The sequence below is a fragment of the Gadus chalcogrammus genome, chromosome 21 (assembly GCF_026213295.1).
Source record: "Gadus chalcogrammus isolate NIFS_2021 chromosome 21, NIFS_Gcha_1.0, whole genome shotgun sequence".
NCBI lineage: Eukaryota > Metazoa > Chordata > Actinopteri > Gadiformes > Gadidae > Gadus > Gadus chalcogrammus.
The window spans coordinates 4,541,632-4,561,232 of record NC_079432.1 but is presented as its reverse complement, the minus strand read 5'-3'; the positions used below and the strand labels follow the sequence as shown (position 1 = coordinate 4,561,232).

The 19,601-nt window shown below is 45.5% G+C and overlaps 3 protein-coding genes across 4 annotated transcripts; 2 read left to right on the top strand and 1 right to left on the bottom strand.

Annotated features, from left to right (window-relative positions):
- Positions 1-9,047: 9,047 nt before the first annotated feature.
- Positions 9,048-10,637, top strand: LOC130375016 (uncharacterized). Its single transcript, XM_056582006.1, has 2 exons — positions 9,048-9,495; positions 9,881-10,637. Exons 1-2 carry the CDS (start codon positions 9,172-9,174, stop codon positions 10,262-10,264), a joined length of 708 nt encoding a protein of 235 aa, XP_056437981.1. The 5' UTR covers positions 9,048-9,171; the 3' UTR covers positions 10,265-10,637.
- Positions 10,638-11,141: 504 nt separating this feature from the next.
- On the bottom strand, positions 11,142-12,086 carry rps29 (ribosomal protein S29). The gene is made up of 3 exons (XM_056582007.1): positions 11,975-12,086; positions 11,434-11,533; positions 11,142-11,248 (listed from the first exon to the last, which is right to left on the bottom strand). The coding sequence occupies exons 1-3, from the start codon at positions 12,034-12,036 to the stop codon at positions 11,240-11,242; spliced, it is 171 nt and encodes a 56-aa protein (XP_056437982.1). The 5' UTR covers positions 12,037-12,086; the 3' UTR covers positions 11,142-11,239.
- Positions 12,087-12,920: 834 nt separating this feature from the next.
- On the top strand, positions 12,921-18,387 carry mgat2 (alpha-1,6-mannosyl-glycoprotein 2-beta-N-acetylglucosaminyltransferase). Of its 2 annotated transcripts, none has more exons than XM_056581996.1 (2): positions 12,921-13,092; positions 13,844-18,387. In XM_056581996.1, exon 2 carries the CDS (start codon positions 14,120-14,122, stop codon positions 15,602-15,604), a length of 1,485 nt encoding a protein of 494 aa, XP_056437971.1. In that variant the 5' UTR covers positions 12,921-13,092; positions 13,844-14,119; the 3' UTR covers positions 15,605-18,387. The 2 variants fall into 2 exon arrangements, with proteins under 2 accessions (XP_056437971.1, XP_056437972.1); XM_056581997.1 differs by lacking the exon at positions 12,921-13,092 and adding an exon at positions 13,099-13,360.
- Positions 18,388-19,601: the final 1,214 nt, after the last annotated feature.

Here is a 19,601-nt window from a genome sequence, read left to right as displayed (position 1 = left end):
GAGAGAGAGAGAGAGGAGAGAGAGAGAGAGAGAGAGAGAGAGAGAGAGAGAAAGAGAGAGAGAGAGAGAGAGAGATGGAGAACAGGGGAGAGGGAGAAGGAGGGAAAAAGGAAAAAAAAAGATAAAACAGCTAGTGGCAAGAAGAAGAGATGGAGTAGTTAGAGAGAGGGAGAAGAAAGAGAGAGGGAGAATAAAGAGAGAGTGTGCGTGGGTGTCTCTGTGGGGTCCCTGGGTGATAGTAGGGTGCTCTGGCAGAGCAGTGGACCAGCCTCACGCACACCTGAGGAGTAAACAAGACAGACGCTGATAGACCCTGACACAGACAGATAAGCAACCCCCACACATGCCCATACACTGCTCACACAGTATGCACACACACACACACACACACACACCCACAGAGTGCACACGCACCGTACACACAGCTTACACACACCTACACCCACACAAACACACACCATACACACAGCGTACATGCACACACACACACACACACACACACACACACAAACACACACACACACACACACAGCGCACATTCACACACTCACACACAGCGTACTAACACACACACTCACACACACCCACACACGCTCACAAACAGCATACTAACACACACACAACCACACACAAACAGACTCGAATCGCAATCCACAGAAGTGGTGCGGAAACCTTATCCTGTAGTGCCCCCCATGCCAAGGCTGATTTCACTCAGCACACTTTGCCGCTCCTCCTCCGCCCCCCCCCCCCCCCCCCCCCCCCATCCCCCCCTTACCTTCTACCCGAGCAGCCCTTTGAACCAGACCACAGCCTTCTCAAGTGTCTCCCACAAGCCACCCCCCAGCCTTCCCTCCACCAGGCAGAGCTTGCAACATGACTGCAACACAGGTACCTTATTTTGCAATCAGCTTTCAAAAGTATTGACCTGCCTTTTTCTCCGACTTTCGCCAACACCGAAGGGAACGTCGCCGTCGGACACCCTGGAAAAATCGTTGGACTGTCCTTTCACATCAGGGCGTCTTCGCCAGATTCCCAGGTTAATGATGTGTACTAATCAATTTTGGGAAAGAGCGGGAAGAGTAATGAGACGTCAACATAATACCCATAGGCTGGTATTAATAACAATGCGATTCTGCACGCCTCATTGCGGGGCGGTGAGTTAATGGAGCGATTTATCTTCGAGTTAACGATTGCACCAAGAAATAACCAGGAAACGTATCGATTAAATTATCAATTAGAACAATTTAATCATGGATTATTGCTTTCCAGGACCATTCGTACACACGGGCACGTAGTCGGATTCTAATAGTCGGCTGGCCGTACAAATATTTGAGTCAATGCCCAATAGGCCTATAGGCTTGTAGCAGCCTGCTAGGAACGATACGCTAACGCTAATCCAGCTCTCATTTAAAACTATTAAACCGAAGGGAGGAAGATTACAGTAGTAATTAAAAGCAGGGGTAGCAGAGCTAACAGTAGTAGTAGTATTGTCTATTGAATCCTGGGGGCTATTATAGTCTTGCGGTTGGGGGATTTCGAATCCCAGTCAAAGGTTCTGGGTTTGAATCCTAATGTCCTTGGCCTACCTCGAGTAACCCTGGGGGCAAAGATTCTCAGCCCTACTTGCTCATTTACCACGGCATCCTCAAAAAACTGTACGCAGAAATACTTTAAGTCTGCAAAATGACTAAAAGTACAAACAGCTGTGACAGTATTTACCAACGAGTGGATGGAGCCGTAACGCATCAGGAGCCGATGGTACGACGGTGTTCCTACATCCTATAGAGGAGGAACGAGTGCTGTTGTGTACGGTTTAAACATCTCCATTTCCACGCTGTCCGAGCAATCCATTAAAAACGGCAGACACGACAAACTGATCACAATCTATCACTCCGCCCCGGCACTCACCTTAAGTCATCAAAGCTCTTTTAAATTTCCACCCCCCACCATTGATCCACCCATCCGTTTATACACACACCCCCTAATCAATGGAAACCTGGCTCCAACTGATCCCTATCACTCTCAATTACCGCTCATCGCCACGGCGACACGCCGATACCCCTGCAGCTTTTAAATATGTGGCCCCGGCTGGCTCTCTCTCTTTCACCGCTACTGGTATCATCTGGTGGGTGGACAGACTCGGAAATCAATCCGTCCCGAAGTGAGAGCACCTTCTTCGTCTTCGTCTTCACACCCCTATGTCTCCCCCCCCCCCCCCCGTGTGATGCAGCCACTGCTGATGAGAATGTGGGCAGGTCGTGCTGGACCCCTGTGTGTGAGGCAGAGTGAATCCTCCAGGCTGAACATACCTAAAGCGCAGAAGGAAAGAACGCATCTCTCCTTTGTTTGTTTCACTTTGCCATCCCTGCCCCGTCACGCTTTTATTTTCTTAAGGTCTCATCTTCCTCCTGAGCCCACACTTGAAACCGCTTTCCGGCTGCACACTGTTTTTCCGATCTCTGTGATTTGACCTCTTGACTTGGCTTTGCGTATTCAATCAGGGCTAAGGGCTGGGTAAACTGTATATCATTAAGGGGCTTTCGAACACCGCCGCCTTTCTCTTTGAATCTTCCTTTTAACGGCCACGAATTCCAGCATCGAATAATCAAAAAAAAACATCCGAGGACAGTCACGTAAAAGGGTTGAAACGGAAAGGTTATTCAAAGAGAGGGGTCAACACCCAATCTGCATTTCAAATGCACCTCTGAGCGGAGGCTGTGCTCGGACACATGAAGGAACTGCTCATACGCACGGCCCCTCCGGAGGGGATGTGATTCATGAAAAATGTGTGTACTCCTATCATGCACATCATGCAATTCTCAGAGAGGTGGGGTGGTGTCTCGGTGTGACGGTGCAGCTGGGCACGTTTCCGGAAAGGGGTGGAGGCAAGGGCCCGGGAGGGCAGTATTGGTGGTGGTGGAGATGGTGGGGGTGGAGGTGGTGGGGGTGGAGGTGGTGGCAGTGGCGGTAGTCGGTAATGGTGGTGGTAGTTGGTAGTGGTGGTGGTGATGGTGGCGGTGGTGGTGACGGTGGTGTCGTTGGTGGGGGAGCCTCCCAAATCGAAAGGCACGAGGAGTGCTGCACACTTCGTTAAAATAAATGCTCACTCTGCATCATCCTTCATTTCCCTCCAGAGGAAGATAGCTCTCGTTGCACCACCAGGATATTTAGTAATAAATAGCATGGCAGACAACGCACAACAATCGGGGACCGTTCTAGCGACGTTTTGACCATTAGCCAGAGATATCACCCGTGTGAACGTGCGGTAAAGTTGTTGTTGCTGTAAAAAAATACAATAACAGTGAGCGGCGGGAAAATATAATAACGGTAATAAATAGGGAATCTATCGCCCCCGCCTCGGTGCTCTGCACTAAACTCATTGCGTAGCTTTTAACACGGCCTGCAATCGGGTATCACACAGATGTGAACCACAGAAAACAGGTCTGCACCACATCGATGTATTCATGGAAGAGTGTTTTGAAGAGGAAATGAAAGGCCTCTGAACGATTAAAAAATAGAGAACAATTGCTGTTAGGGCCTGTTACGCCAATACCGACGGAAACACATCTACCCCGGCCTCTACACACTGTCTCCCAGGTAGCCCTGGCCTCGTAGCCATCCCACACGGATCCCATTTACATTCCAATCCTGGATTTAGCTATTTGGTAAATGCTAACATTGACAAGCGAGCAAACCTTGAAGTGGGCCCATCGCACACTGTGGGCACACTAGGCCAGAGTTTAGCCCTTTGTAGCTGCAGGACTGCTGCTTTTTTATTATCATTATTATACCCTGCATACAAGCAATTTTGATAAGCCCCGAGAACAAAGAGGCCCTAATGCCTCCCCTAGCTTCCCCTGTCAGTGGGATCTCTTGCTCAACAGTGTTTTATTGTAGCCTTGTCCATAGTCATTTCACTGAGCCTCCACCAAAGGCCCCCGAGAGTCCCGGCTCAATCGAACCTGCTTCAATTGAAACCAAACCCGCTGCCAAGCATCGCCCTTCCCCGGCAATCATCCAGCATGCTAACTGCACATTCCTCTGTTGGTGAAAGGTGCAGTTGTCAATATTTAAGAGCGATTATTTGAGTGTAATTTCTGGCTGGTTTCTGGGGAACCGGGGATATCTCTTCCCTGATTGGTGCTGGGGAATCCATACTGCCTGTCAGTCCCAGGTTGACACTTCAAAATGGCGAGGAAACATATTGCATATATTTTTTTGCGTAGAGTGAGATAGTGAGGAAGGGTTCGGAGATAGAGGGGAGGACATGCAGCAAATGACCACGGCAGGATTGTAACCCGGTGTCGCTGCGTTCAGGACTGAGCCTGTATGGTACCACTCTACCCGGTGAGCCACCTACTTCATCTACTTCAAGTGATACACGTCAGAACGTGCCTGGGCCGGAACACCTTAACCCTACTGTGCGAAGGAGAAACCAAAAGAGGACACAGTCACGACAAACAAAGGTCAAAGGTTCAAAGGTCAGGCAAATCGCTGTGTCAAGGGATACTTAGCATTAGCATGTGGAATATTGAAATAATATGTTTCCTTGGTTCATAGAAAAAGGGCTGTGGAGGATGAACGGTTATTGTGGTGGAGGATGATGGAAGTTTTTAATTTAGCCTGCCAAATAAACGGTACAGCTGCTGGTGTTTTGCTAAATTAGCTAACTCATTGAAGCCGCATTGATCCCAAAAAGTGGCTCCGGGAAGTCTATTCTTCTGCGAGTGAGGCCACAAGGCTGTGGCCCGGGTTCACAGTGACGAACAAGATTAACACTGCTAAATATTGCTTTTCTTTTATCCCTGTAAGGAGATGGCAAACCACGGTGGAGAACAGTGTCAGCCAGGGTGACACAGTCCCGTTTGGCACACTGAGAAAATGACGACGTCTTGACACCCTACTCGGCATGTTCGCTCACCCGTAGGCCTACACACGTGGACTCATGTCTTATTATCGACAGTCACTGGTGTGAAAACATGAATCCATTTATTTTTTTACTTACAGACGTTGCTCATGGCGCCATTATTGCTCCACCATTAATTGCTAATCCCCGTAATAGCCGGCTCTTAAAATTGGCAAGGCTGAACACTGTGTGAATACTGAGAAGGACAGCAAAGGATACCGTCCAAGCTAAACGTACAAATGGGAGTTGCGTATATGGTTATGAGCTCCAATCCCAGCGGTGCATAAAGGTTTATGGTTATTACGTCCGGTCTCTTCAAGGTGAAGATGAAACACTGAAATACCCATAGCCTCTATACCCAGCTCTATTATTAGAAAACACTAAGGCTAACATCCACCTCCCATAAACCCTAGCAGGACTTTCCAGTCATGTTTACGGGGTACAGCAGAAATATCAGGATCCTACGAAACTTTCTCTGGCATTGTTTAGACCCATTTCTATTCATGGCTAGTACTTTTCCTTAAACTGCTTAAGGAGGTGTCAACCGATTTTGCTATACAATGCAGGTCAATCACACTGAGGCTAACGCAACCATCGTGTTCCATTGAGTAGGCTCACCTGAGTGTTGTTTATCCGCTTAAGATGCTCAGAGGTGCAACCAAGAGGCTGCACCTCTGAGCTACAGCCTGTTGGTTGCACTATAGCTACTGTTCCACTAAGCCTCTTTTGAGCTATATGTGCTGAATCACTGTAGCATTTGTTCAACTAGAGGGCTAATAGCCAAAGGATTAGTTTATTATATTGCAATATGATCCGAATATTTGGCCTCTTGCCTCTCACTCAATGTCTCTCTCTCTGACACAGAAAATACCACTCTGTTTTATACAGCTCTAGCAGTAAGGAAAATATACCATAATCGCATTGCCGTGTTGTCATTTTTTGTGGGAAGATTATCATTGTACCTAAACCGAAGGTGATGAATGTTTTTTTTTATGAATGTTTGTCTGTTAGTTTAAACCTTATTTAAACCTAGTTATACGTCGCCCTCCCATGTCCAAGATATGCCTTGACAGGGGACCAATTTCTTACTTTTTCCTCTCAAACTGAGTTAGTGTGGATGTCTGATCCACTTTCTTATGGCTTTTAGCCTGCCCTAATCTGGATAGGGGATCACTTTCATACTTTTCCCTCTAAAACTGAGTTTAGTGTGGATGTCTGATCCACTTTCGTGTGGCTTTTAGCCTGCCCTAATCTCCCCACACATACTGGCTTCCGGCCTGTTCTAAAGTGTTAAGCCTCAGGATTATCAGATTATACAATATTCTTCATCTTTTTCTTGCAATATTATTCTGGGGGAAATAGCCATTTAATATATTTGCACTATGTAAGTCCTCCTATATGTACTGGTTTAGTTATTGGGCTGGGAAGGTTTCAAACTTTTGATCCAGTGAATATGTAAATATAATGCACACATTATAAATTATTTTGAATACGTTATTGGAACTCCAATAGTGATTTGAGTTGTGCCTAATGTTCAGTATAACATGGAACATGGCCCTGTATTTTTATATCATAATCAGGGCATGAATATGATTACATGGTTCTTCAATTAACCAATGTTCTGAATAAAATACACCATTTTGTAAATGCTTTTATGTTAATGCTTTTTTTCTAGAGGGAATCAAACCCTTAACCCTGACAGTTTCTAGGCCGTGTTTTACCACAGTGTTTATGCCTTGAGCTACACAGGACCACATTACAACCATTGATTACTACCATATTGGGGCTCAACTTTGTTTAGCATATTCAAAAATCAATACCCTTAAAGCCAAAGGAAATCGATTTTGTTCCAAGATCCAATTATTGAGTCCTGTCGCATTTCGACAAACCTGTCCCTTTGGAGCGTTGGTTAACTTCAGCAAACAATACTCATCATCCACCCTTCCTTCTCCCGGGATGCTGCCTAGGTTTGAGTCGGGGTATTGACCGTGATCCATAAATGGCCATCTTGGTTCCATACGCTAGCTTTCAGAACCAGGTTGGTCCCAGGGCCAACCTGGAACAGCCCAGAGTCCTCCTTAATCATACTGTCAAGATGCATAGGGAGGTTTCTCATGAGCTCTAGTGTACAACGGGTGCTGGCAGATACACGCTCACGGTCTCCGGATCTTTTTCTTGAAATAAATCGTCTCTCTCCCCAACCACTTCTCTGTGCTTTCAGCAGCGGCATCCAGACGTCCATTTTTTTTCCGAACCACACACTTAAACCGCAAATGGCATGAAGGTTTTTCGACTATCAGAAACTCTGTTCTCGAATCCCTCTTCTATTTAGGAATTTGGAAGCATTCCTGTCAGTGCCGAGCCAGGGAATTCTTGCCTTCTTGTCACTTCACTTTGGGCATGACAAGGTTGTCTTCTCCACTGTTTCCCGAGACGTGCAGCTGCCAATTGAGTGGGAAGCGCTGGTGAAATGGCAGAACTATAACAATAATGCTGCAGAATTGTTTTGTATAAAAATAGTCTGATATATTTAGTGTTATCATCAACACCAGCGTTTTAAACTAGAACGATCTCAAAAGCGCATTCCAAAAATATGACATCAGTCCAATTGAGATTTTAAATATGGAGGAAAGAGCAGCGGTGCTAGCCTACAGATATTTTTCAGGGTGAAGTGTCCATGACTTAGTGTGCCACCTTACAGGCAAGTACACCTGGTGGAATGTTTCCGTGCCAACACTGCAGCAGAAAACGTGCTCAATTCACATGCTTGCTTTCCACCCATTATAGGGGATTTGTTCGAATTGGAAACCTCTCAAGTCAATAAAATAATCATTCTGACAGCTGGCTAAAATCAAATGCAGAATCAATGTATCAATCGTTGTTTTGTAACGTTTAGTCATGTGTTTACTCTGGATGCTGCAATTTGTCTGGAGACAACAAACACACACAGGCACACAACATCCATGTCTCTGCAGACGCACACACACACACACACACACACACACACACACACACACACACATGTTCACACATCTGCATATTATCAAGATTGTGATAGTGTGTGTGCATGCGTGCGTGCGTGCGTGTCTAAATGCACTTATATAGTAAGCTAATCAAAAGGGTCATCTATGATAAAGATTGAAAGGGAATCACATCTGCTTTGCTTTGCATCACATCTGCAAAGCAAATGATTCTCGTAAATACTGCATAATGGTTAAAGTGGGACTAATCAACCTATGAACCTAAAAACTAGAGTTTGTATACGCATTAATGGAATTCAGCTCTCCTTAGTTACACTGTTCATATATAAGAGATTGTAATCATTACAAAAAAAAATACAATCCAGGAAATGTCTGATAGACCTTGCTCTGTTTCCCGAGCGCTAGTAGGCTACTTATTTTCTAGAGTACTGCTGCCATCTAGTGGCTCCCTTAATAAATATCCACACGGCCTTCTTTATTAGTCTAGAGGGGAATTGTTGGCGCTCTCCTCAAGACGATGGACTGTGTCAAAATAGGAATAATTGGGCAGGCAGACATATTCATAAGCTTCCGACCAACTGTATTTTGGACCCTTGAATAAAACAATTCCCTCAAAAATTGATGTGTTCTGAATAATTTGAGGAAGCCTAAACCTGGTTGAAGCTTGATCAATTCAACAGGATGAAAATTATGTGTCGGCAAAATGTACAGCAAGAAGCCTAGTAGCATCCTACTTTATAGGTTGTTGGACTTTTATTTTGAAGCAGTTCTTCATGGAGGTCATGAATTACAAAATTCATCATCTTAACAGGTCTACTAATAGGCTGAGTGGCCTGGTAACTCTCATGATTAATAATAAGGAAAATATAACACTTATTTAAATAAGCTATTCACATCTGATATGATATATAGGCCTTAGCTCGGCCTACAGGCTACTATGAAAATGGTATGCTTGTAGAATAAAAAATAAATCTTGCTCAGTTAACTAAATGATTTCAACCATAGTTACTGCATGACCTTGATTCAGAATGTTTCGATTAAGTTCCCACAATCCCCCTTTCAATCTGCGTGCGTCTGATCAGTTCTTCACACGTTTGCAACGGCGTATGACGACGTCGCGTTGTGCGTCGTCAGCGGCGCTGTGCGTCAGATGAACGCCGTTGCTGATTGGTTCAGCGGGCTGGACATCCGGTCGTTTTCGGTGCCTCGTCGCCTCAACAACCAACACGGAACTTAAGCGTACGAAACTGCGAAACGGCGAAATTAAACGCGAACGGAGGAGCAATGGACGATTTCGACGAGCGACTCTCGGCGGAGGTGCGCAAACACCGACGTCTGTACGACAACGCTTGTCCGTCGCGCAAGAACAGCAAGACCACGATCGCTACGTGGAAGGCGATCGGCAACGCGGTGCACGAAGACCCGACCTTGTGCATGAGACGATGGAAGGCGCTGCGGGATAAATTCGTGCGGCTGAAGAAGAGGATAAAAAACAAAAAGGTTTCTCCCGGGTATGAGGGAGCCAAGGTGGAAGTCAACGTGATCCATGAAAAGTTGTCTTGGCTCAACGAGCATGTGACGCACCGCAACATCACTGAAAAACGAGAGGTAAGCCGTTGCACTTGCACGGTTGGGTTCTGTGCGTCCGAATTGTCCCGCGTCACCCTTTGATTCCGGCTTTAGGACCCAGCTCGACTAAGTTTTGTAATCGTTTGGCCACGAGCGACCCACAGAGACAGACACTGAGTACTGTTTTGGATGAAGGATGACTGGAGTCTTCGTAGCCTACGTCACAATATCACATTTTATTTGAAGCGCTTTCCGTGACACACTTGGCATAGGCTCAATTAAAATCCTACAAACGCATATATTAATACATATGGCGCTGGACATTGACAAATGTACATTCAACATGGATATGTTGGCTATATATTCTCCAATTGTTTACGGTTGTGGTTGAAAAGTTTGCACTCTATCCTCTCCAAATGTACAGAAGGTAAAGCTGGAAGGGAACCATCTCCACGGTTCTGCTGCCATCACAGACATGGAGCAGTCATCCGAGGCGATGCAGAGTGATGCTGAGGAGGGGGATGAATTGGATGTCAGGAGGCCGCCCGCCCACGAGTTCAAAGCACAGATGGACAGTAAGAGGAAAGTAATTGACAATACCGACATCGCGGACGGTGTGAAACGTCTGGACGTCCTCGAAAACCCCACGGAGCGGCCCAACCAGGACGCCTGTGACCGTTACACACAGACGGTGGCCGACTTTATGCGTGGACTGTCCCGTCGGCGCTGTGTCGTTTTCAAGAAACGACTCAATGACCTGATGTATGAGATGGACTTGGAAGAGCTGGATGACTTTGCTCAAAGTTAAAAGGCGTAGTTGGGAGATATCTATCGATGTTTATTCGGTCTAAAAGGTTTTATTTGTTTTGCTTTTCATCCTAATGGTTGTCCCGACACATCTGTAAATCAGCTTTTTGTATTAGTATCTTGATCAGAGCTTTAATAAAAAAAACTTTGTACTCAGGCTTGCATGTACAAGTTGCACAAAATGTACTTAGATTTGTATGATTAAACCAGTCGTCGTTAAAGTGAAATTATTTAAGCGTACAAGCATTTAATTAAGGAATTTGAAAAACACAAGCCTAGTTTGTTATAGACCCTTGCAAGTCTAGGAATGCCAAAACACCTTTGACCCTACCATCAACCATCCCTTAATGCATACATCTTACAAGATACCTTCCCCTTAGTCTAAAATGTTATCCATTCCAGACTAAAAGTATGCAGGGTTCTAATGGGACTGGCAGTTTACACTAGTTGATGGTCATTATTTAGAAACACTAAAGACTTACAATTACCAGCTGTGCTTTTACATGACCAAGGTTCAGGTGCACAATACAGTACACAATTTAGCTAATGAAAACGTAATGTCCGTATGAATTAAAGCCAAGCAACAAACGTCCATTCCATGCTCCCTTGAACGGGCCGAAAACGAGTAGACGACATCAAGTTTGCAAAGAAATTGGCCACAGTTTAGCTTGATATACCGGACAGCTCTATAGAACACCGTAGCATTCTAGTTAATAAACTGGAATCAATATAAAGCATTGGTATGCTTGTCAAGGATTTACATTGTTTTGGGTGTCTTTGTATTATAAAGTGACCCAGAGCTCTACAATAAATCGAGTGATGTGCACACAAATGCAATAGCAAAAGCGGAGGTCATAACAAATACCAAAAGACAGATGTTAGGACGAAAATTTTTATTTCCACAACTGAATCATCTCCTCTCGGCACGTCCTCCTGATTCTGTGAAAATGGCGAGGAATATCCACCACCGACACATCTAATCCAACTGTTCAAGGAAAGAAAACACTAGTCAACACCCCAATAACCACACATACATCAACTTACATGGACATACGTCTATAAACCCTTATGGATTAAAGTACAGGGCATGTAACTAGTTTAATACCATGTGTGTAACAAAAGATCACCGACGGCCCATTACAATGCAGGAGAATTGACCAACACTCTTACCTTCACGAAGCCGATGTCGTGTGCGTATTGCCTGAAGCACTGACGGCACATGTTTAGTCCGTATTTTCGGATAAGTCCATGTCTGTTAGAGCACACCCGGCTGCAAAGGAAAAAAATATATGCATTATTATCACGGAAGACTGACAATAAACACCATAAAAGTCAACATTGTCCCATGCTAATGCGTCCCACATCCGGCTAACAAAATCGCATCCATACCGGGTTTACCAACTTGGGTGGACGGGAAAAGTGCAGTTGTAAACTCCGAATTAAACAAAATAGTTTCATATTTCACGTTACTCTTTTAAGAATAAAGAGGTCATCAAAATCTAAATCTAGCAAGGGAATTTAAGATGCTGGCTAGCCACGGGCTTGGCGCATCTCCACCATGGCGGCGCCATGTTAGCCGCGTCCATTATGTAGCTCCATGTGGCGCACACTGGGATTAGCTTTTTATGGGCAAACAACACGGTCAAACTATACGAATCGACTCGTACGGCACCGTGAACCACTAAACAACTGTAAATTAAACAAAACTAACCAGGATCGCGATCCTTGGCCGAATTTTCTAGGATGACTCCAATAGAGCTGCTGATGGCCCATCTTGTCTCTCTCGCTCGAGTGTCGGAAAGGAAGGAAAAGGGCGCGCCTGCGCACATTAAAGCATCCGGAGCCTCTCTCTTCCGCTGACGCTCGACGCAAGCACCGCCCCTAGTGGAAGACCGAGCTATGCACTTTAGTGCCGCTCCGCCTACTCTAGAGGGCACCCTTGCCTATGCGCAGGCAGGGGTCCATGGATAGCAGTATACCAGTCAGTATATGCAGCATATCTATCTCTTGTGCGTTTGATGTTACACTTCGATGTCACTCATTTGTTCTTACTTTTTCTTCTCTTTTTGTAGTAGTAAACGACACATTAATTGACGTTTACTCATGTTTGGGTAACTAAAACTAATTTAATTCAATAAATTATATGAATAAATGTTTTTCTATTTATTGATTGAAGCGTCTTATGTTACTGTTTTGTACAATATATGCCCTGTCACAACAACAACAAACAAACTCAGTATTGGGTACATACAATCCAAAGCCATGCTTTCAATTAAATCATTCAATTATAGTAGGCTATGCCCTTTCTTTACCCATGCATCGGCCCTAGTATAACTTATATGATTTCATATACGTATACATAGTATAAGCTGTATTTGTTTTCCTGTACATCTGTATAGGCTACTGCCATTCATTCACCATATCTTCAAACCTTTCGTACAAATACAAAAGGCAGCTTTTTTACTGACTAATATTTATCACTATTACTACTAAACAAATGTATGATATAAAGTATTACATTTACTGTCTTATTATGATAATATTAGGTATTTCATGTTCTGTCTTATTATGATAATGTTAAGTATTACATGTACTGTCTTATTATGATAATGTTAAATATTACATGTCTTATTATGATGCACTGGGTCGTCGTGGTGAAGCGATGCATTGTGGGCCGGAAGCAGGCAGTCGTTCCATGTTTGTTATGCGCTCAGCCTACAGTCTGCCCAGACATCCGAGACGGGTGAGAGGGAAGAAGGAAAATGCAAATCTCACGTTAACCTTTTGATGATTCTTGCTTCACGATCTGCAATCACACGTCAGGTTTAGGTAAATACCAATGGTTATCATTATTGCATGAGCCCTCGACGGGGGGGCACTTGTCCGGGGGGCTACTCGGTGGTAGCTCGGTGGGTGTCCTATAGCGTAGTAGTGTGTGAACAACGCTCTCGTTGTGCTGGATTGTCATCTGGTTTTACGCTTTCTGCCAAATACGTGTCCTGTTTTGAAGTAAACAAGGGTGTTTACTGTTGACATCTAAACGAGACACACGGACTGATACCGCAGTTCTGCTCTCGATGGCTCACGTAGGAAAGAGGTATTGTATAACGCGTCTGTTTCACACTTAAGTTACCTCGATTATTGGCCTCAAATTTATACATGGGCATGAACAGGCTTTTATACATGTTGGATCTGATAGCAAGGCTTGTTTTAAGCTGCTTGGGTAAGCTTGGACATCGATTCACCGAAAAGCGTATTTGAAAGCCCATCTGTAATAGTGAGCGACGTGTATGGACGTTAAGTAAGTACCATCACTTCTAATAACACACAGGATGTTTGTCATTCAAAAGTCGGTAGCCGACAGGTTTGCATATATAAATAGACTTGGAGGATGTGGGTGATGACGACTTGTGTTTGATATTTGGCTGTAGTGAGGAGCCTTTGACATGCAGGTTAGGAAATTCTACCACGGATACCCGGCCTCTGTAACCAATATTTTTTAGTTCTTGAGGCCACTACCTGGCTATTCGTTGCTCCACTGTGGCATAGCTAAATGCATTTTCCTTTGTTTCCATTTCAGTGGGTCCATGCACTCAGCTAACCTGCCGCCACCGAGAAACCAACATGCCTTATGGAATATTCAGCTGGAACCACCGCCGTTCCAGATAAGTCCATGTTTACATTCCCACCGTTCTCCTTGCCACCACTAAGCACCTAAGGAGCTGCTCTATACCATCGCTCCTGGTCCCTTTCCAAAGTGCACAATTTGTCCGTCGACACGCACTGCGACTCACTTTGTCCTTAAAGCAAAGTCCCTCGCCCTGACTCTACGCTGGCACGTGTCCCACCGCCTACCATGAGATTCAGGATCTACAAGAGGAAGGTGGTGATTCTGACTGTGGTGGTGGTCGTCTGTGGCCTTGCTTTCTGGAGCAGTGGGAGGCAGAAGAAGACCCACGACAGCAGCAGCAGCAGCAGCAGCAGCAACGATGACGACGACGGTGGTCCAGCGATCCCCAAGGAAGCAGAGGCTGTACGGAAGAGTAGCAGCAGCAGCAGCAGCAGCAGCAGTAGCAGTAGTAATAGCGTTAGCATTAGCAACAGCAACAACAACCCCCAGGCACAGGCTACCCCCACCGTGAGCCGCCCGCCCGCGCTATCTCCCGTCGTCGTTCAAGCCAATGAGAGCCATGTGGAGAAAGACAAGGACAAAGGGAAAGCCTCGAGGCCGGACACGGACAACACCACCATGGTGTACCGGGGCATCGTCTTCCAGCTCAACTTTGACCAGACGATAAGGAACGAGGAGAAGTTTAAGGCGGCCCGCAAAAAGGGCAACGTGGTCGTGGTGGTTCAGGTCCACAACCGGCCGGACTACCTTAAGCTCCTGATTGAGAGTTTGCGGAAGGCGGAGGGGGTGGAGGGCATACTGCTGATATTCAGCCACGACGTCTGGTCCCCGGAGATCAACCAGGTGGTGGCCTCGGTGGACTTCTGCCAGGTCCTGCAGATCTTCTTCCCCTTCAGCATCCAGCTGTACCCGCAGGAGTTCCCGGGCAAGGACCCCCGGGACTGCCCGAGAGACATTTCGAAGAAGGACGCCTTGACGCTGGGCTGCATCAACGCCGAGTACCCCGACTCGTTTGGCCACTACCGCGAGGCCAAGTTCTCCCAGACCAAGCATCACTGGTGGTGGAAGCTGCACTTTGTGTGGGACCGGGTGCGCTCCCTCAAGGACCACGCCGGCATGGTCCTGCTCATCGAGGAGGACCACTACCTGGCGCCGGACTTCCTGCACCTCCTGAGGCTGATGAGCGCGCTGAAGGAGGAGCAGTACTCGGAATGCGACGTCCTCTCGCTGGGCAGCTACAGCCACATCGGCTTCTCCAGCAAGGCGAACAAGGTGGAGGTGAAGGTGTGGAAGTCGACTGAGCACAACATGGGCATGGCGCTGAACCGCGACGCCTACCAGAAGCTGGTGCGCTGCACGGACGACTTCTGCACCTACGACGACTACAACTGGGACTGGTCCCTGCAGCACCTGACGGTGTCGTGCCTGGCCACCTACTGGAAGGTGATGGTGGCCGAGGCGCCACGCGTCTTCCACGCCGGCGACTGCGGCATGCACCACAAGAAGGCCGCCTGCATGCCCGCCAACCAGAAGACCAAGATAGAGAACATTCTGCAGAGTAGCTCCAACCAGCTGTTCCCCAAGAACCTGCTGATCACTAAGAGACTGCCCGCCAACGGGGCCGGCGGCGTGGCCCCGCACGTCAAGAACGGGGGCTGGGGTGACATTAGGGACCATGAACTCTGCAAGAGTTACCTTCGATTACAGTGACCTTATTACGATTATTGTTATTATTGTTATTATATATATATTGCTATCTCTCTTTTGCATCCTCTTTAAAGAAAAGAAAGCCTTTTAAAAAGAAATCTTTATGGACTATTCTTCATATTGCCTGTTTTACTGGACTGTTGGAAATAAAAGAAAAAGAATGTTGCATTGGGGTGTCGTTATCAATAATGTATGGTGTCACGAGGCGCTTTGCGGAGCGTTTTACTTTATCACGTAATTAACAGGCAAGATGATCGAGTAACATCATAAAAGGCTTTATTGTTCATCTTCCATCTTCCTTTTCTTTACAGATTAAAAACTAGAACAATGCATAATTGCTGTATATCATAAAGTGCAAAAAAGTAATCACTTGGGCATCATTGAATCTGTGGACTTAGCAAGCCCCCATTGCATGCATAATTAATTAGATAAGTATTTATATCGCATCAATTTGCAGAGATCAAAGCAGACTCCCGGAGACGTCTTGTTCCACTTAAACAACCCACCTACTTGGGCTAGCGTCAACAGGTTTCACTCAAGGTCGCGCCGTGCTCCCAAACGAATGATGTTTCAAGCAGGAACCCTCCACAAACATGCGATCGACAACCAAGCAGTGACGCCGTTCAAAACCCAGCAGAGTTCACTTTGTGGCAATCCTCCAAGCAACTCAAGTCAAACAAACCTCCCCCGAAAGGATATTTTAATTTGCCTAAGCGATATTTTGTATTTATTTATTTGACTGGAAGGGGACCAAGGCTCAGTTGCTCAGAGAGCTAGAGAGATCCGTCTGGATATGACGCCTCTAGGTGATCTTCAGAGACGGTGGTTTTGCACGGAGGCCTCCTTGGCGGTGTCTGCGGCTGAAGCCCTGCTACTTAAGCTCCCAGTCCAAGTGCTGTTGCTTCCAGGGGGTGCATTTACATTTAAAGTGCCATGAGTTCTGGCTCAGTATCGACACTTTAGGACCGAGCGGCCCTGTGGCTTCTCTGAGGCGGCATTGATTTCCCACTCCCCCCCCCCCTTCCAGCAATGCTCCATAAAGACAATCCTGCACACTGTTCAGAATCTGCAATAAATGCAACTTCGTGGCAGATTAGGGCTCTACATATAAGTATTGCATTACATTCGCTATCCTCTATAGGAAGATTCACCACCACACAGTATAAGAGTTAGGCCTTAGTATTGCCCTTCCCTGGGTGAAACAAAGACGTTAACGTCAATTGTGCTCCAAAAAAGAAACCGACGTCAGTTACCGGTTGTTGCGACACATTCCCCTTTAAAGACCCATTTTTTAGTCTGCAGTCATCCTCCTCATGGTTTCCAATACAGTGAAGCTCAGCGAGGAAGCAGGCCAGGGCCATGACTCTGTTCGTGATGAATAACACCGCATCCCCCCACAATGAGTGAGTCCAATAATTGGGACGCATCCTCAAGGGGAAACGGAGCGCAGAACCAAATGGATGTTAAAAGTAGAACACTCTTCCACCCATCACCGCGCTCCCTCACTGAGAATAGCTAACGGCCGCCGACGCGTACGAAAGGACCTTTTAGCGCAGCGGTTCAACCGGAAGATAGCGCTCCGCTCCCGGGCCTTGGAAGATGCAGACATATATGAGCACAATGGATATAATATAGGACACCCCGTACCGTACCAATGCACAATCACAAAGGGGTCGGTCCAGGCAAGCAAGCCATGTCATCATGTGTTAGTCTTATGAAAGAAAGTTAACATGAGATGCTGGAGATGGAAAATCTTTCAATGGATTTTGAGTGCATTCCCAGAAGTCAATCATTGTATTGAAATGAGTATGTTGTGGTGTAATTCCCTTGTTGCTTGTCTTCCATTAGATGAGTCACCAGTCAATCAGTGATTCTCTTGTGGGCGGGGGGGGGGGTATGAATTCATCAACTCAGTTGAACTCAAATCTGTCTTTATTACATAATTGGTCTATATTTGTTTTTTTCTTTATGCATAAAGGATCCCCAACAATGACGGATACATGACAACATCCGTGAAATAAAAAAAAAGTACAAAACGAGGGGTGGATCGAATTCTTCAGGGTGGGTCGAATAAACATGTGCATAATATAAACAGGCAAGCTAGAACAAAACACTGACGTAAACTATACAATTTTGAATCTAGGTCTCAGTTGGGGGCTTGGAGCGAATATGGCCCCTAACCTAATTCATGGGAATCTGGATATTCCTTGGCCTTGTACTGTCTTAATTTATTCAGCTCTCCTATAGTCTCTCACTAAACGGTTCAATCGTTTTCATCATTAACACAACAGTTCTCCCAACGTCGTACCATATATTTAATCAAATTGTATTCCTATGGAATTCAGGGAAAGCAAACCTTTTATTTATTTCCATCCTGAAAGCTGGCCGTCTGGCCCTGGTGGCCAGATCAGCAGAAGTAGTTCAATAATAAAAGCGTTGCCCCAGGTCAATAGGATGCCCCAGGTGGAAGCCGGCTTTTAATCGTTGCTACTTGCTAATGCTGTTGTTGTGTGGGGTTGTTGGTTTGTTGGTTGATTTCAGTACTGCTTTGTAGTGCAACAATAAAATTTAAATTTAAATTAAAAGTCAACAATGGAAACGGAAGTAGGGAAGACATCTGTTAAAAATATATATACACAAAGTATGACAACAATTTTGCATTCTTGGAAGAATAATTCTCTCTCAGTAACGAATCAATCGTATTCCCTAAGTGGTTTGGAAGCAGACCTCATATTAATACCGCCATTCCATCCCTAAAAAACGTAAAAAGTTAGATATGAAGTGAGGATGGACTCATATGCCGGTAATATTTCCCCGGAAAAGGATGTCGCTGCGTTAGCAGAGCAGTCGCGAGGAGTGAGCGTGGCGGGAGCCACTCGCACGGCGCGAATACAAATCGACACTGGCTTGGCCTGACGCAACGTCAATGATGGGAGCCCAGGGGAGACCAGGCAGGCAGAGAGACCTTGCAAGTCTGCTTACAGTGATGAGCTACTCCCAGCGAAGGAGCGCGGAGGCGTTGCAGTCTGCCTGTCGCACTTACTGTCAGCCTCGTGCAGGCTGTGTACAGAGGGTAAAACACACAGGGGACCTCAACAGATGTGTTGATGATGTCCCGTTTTAAATTGCCTTCTGGAGGTGTGGATTTTCCCTTCATGCATACGTACATACATACATTCAAACCTTACGTACATACATACATACAGTACATACAGTACATACATACATACATACATACATACATACATACATACATACATACATACATACATACAAAAAAATAATTAAAACATGCATTCATGCATACATACTTATGCACACACACACACACACACACACACACAAATGTAACCAGCCTTTTTTCAGCATTTTTCGACTGATAGCCAACTCATAGTTGACAGCATTAGAGGTTGCTGTGCCTTAATTAATTCACCCTATACTGCCTCCTGGTGACGTGAAGGAGGGGGGACATGAGGAAACAATTCAACCGCAATGGATAAAAAAAAAGTTACAATTCATGTGAAATTAGACATAGGCATACTATATCTCTCCTTCTCCCTCTCTCTCTCTCCCCCCAGTTCGCTCGCTCTCTTTCACCCATTTCAATATATATATATTTTTTTAATTATTATAACATGAGCATAATTCTAACAAAACAAGGTCATCCCTTGCTTATGTGTCAATTTGCTCTCAGAAGGATCAGTCAAATTAACTTTATTTGTTATTTTTGGTGATCTGTTGTCATCACAGGTGCGCTCCATTTGGTCATTTGACAATATTCAACAACACAATTCAGTCACTGTAAAGTGACTGAAGAAGAAAAAGATTTAAAATATAGCCTCTTACCCATAGCCAGGGGCAAGGGTGGGCTCAGTCCACACAAATGTGCGCCCTGCCCACCCAATCAAAATTTAAGATTATTATTTATTTTTTCGTGGAAGTCCAGACCCACTATCAGACGGACCTGTTTGTTCGCTGTCCAAGAAAATGTCAAATAAAA

What these genes read in the sequence shown, in the direction of transcription:
- LOC130375016 (XM_056582006.1), top strand. Translation starts at nt 9,172, where the DNA reads ATGGACGATTTCGACGAGCGACTCTCGGCGGAGGTGCGCAAACACCGA. An exon ending in ACATCACTGAAAAACGAGAG is followed by an intron (nt 9,496 to 9,880) that starts GTAAGCCGTTGC and finishes CCAAATGTACAG; the next exon opens with AAGGTAAAGCTGGAAGGGAA.
- rps29 (XM_056582007.1), bottom strand. Translation starts at nt 12,036, where the DNA reads ATGGGCCATCAGCAGCTCTATTGGAGTCATCCTAGAAAATTCGGCCAA. An exon ending in GGCCAAGGATCGCGATCCTG is followed by an intron (nt 11,534 to 11,974) that starts GTTAGTTTTGTT and finishes TTTCCTTTGCAG; the next exon opens with CCGGGTGTGCTCTAACAGAC.
- mgat2 (XM_056581996.1), top strand. Translation starts at nt 14,120, where the DNA reads ATGAGATTCAGGATCTACAAGAGGAAGGTGGTGATTCTGACTGTGGTG.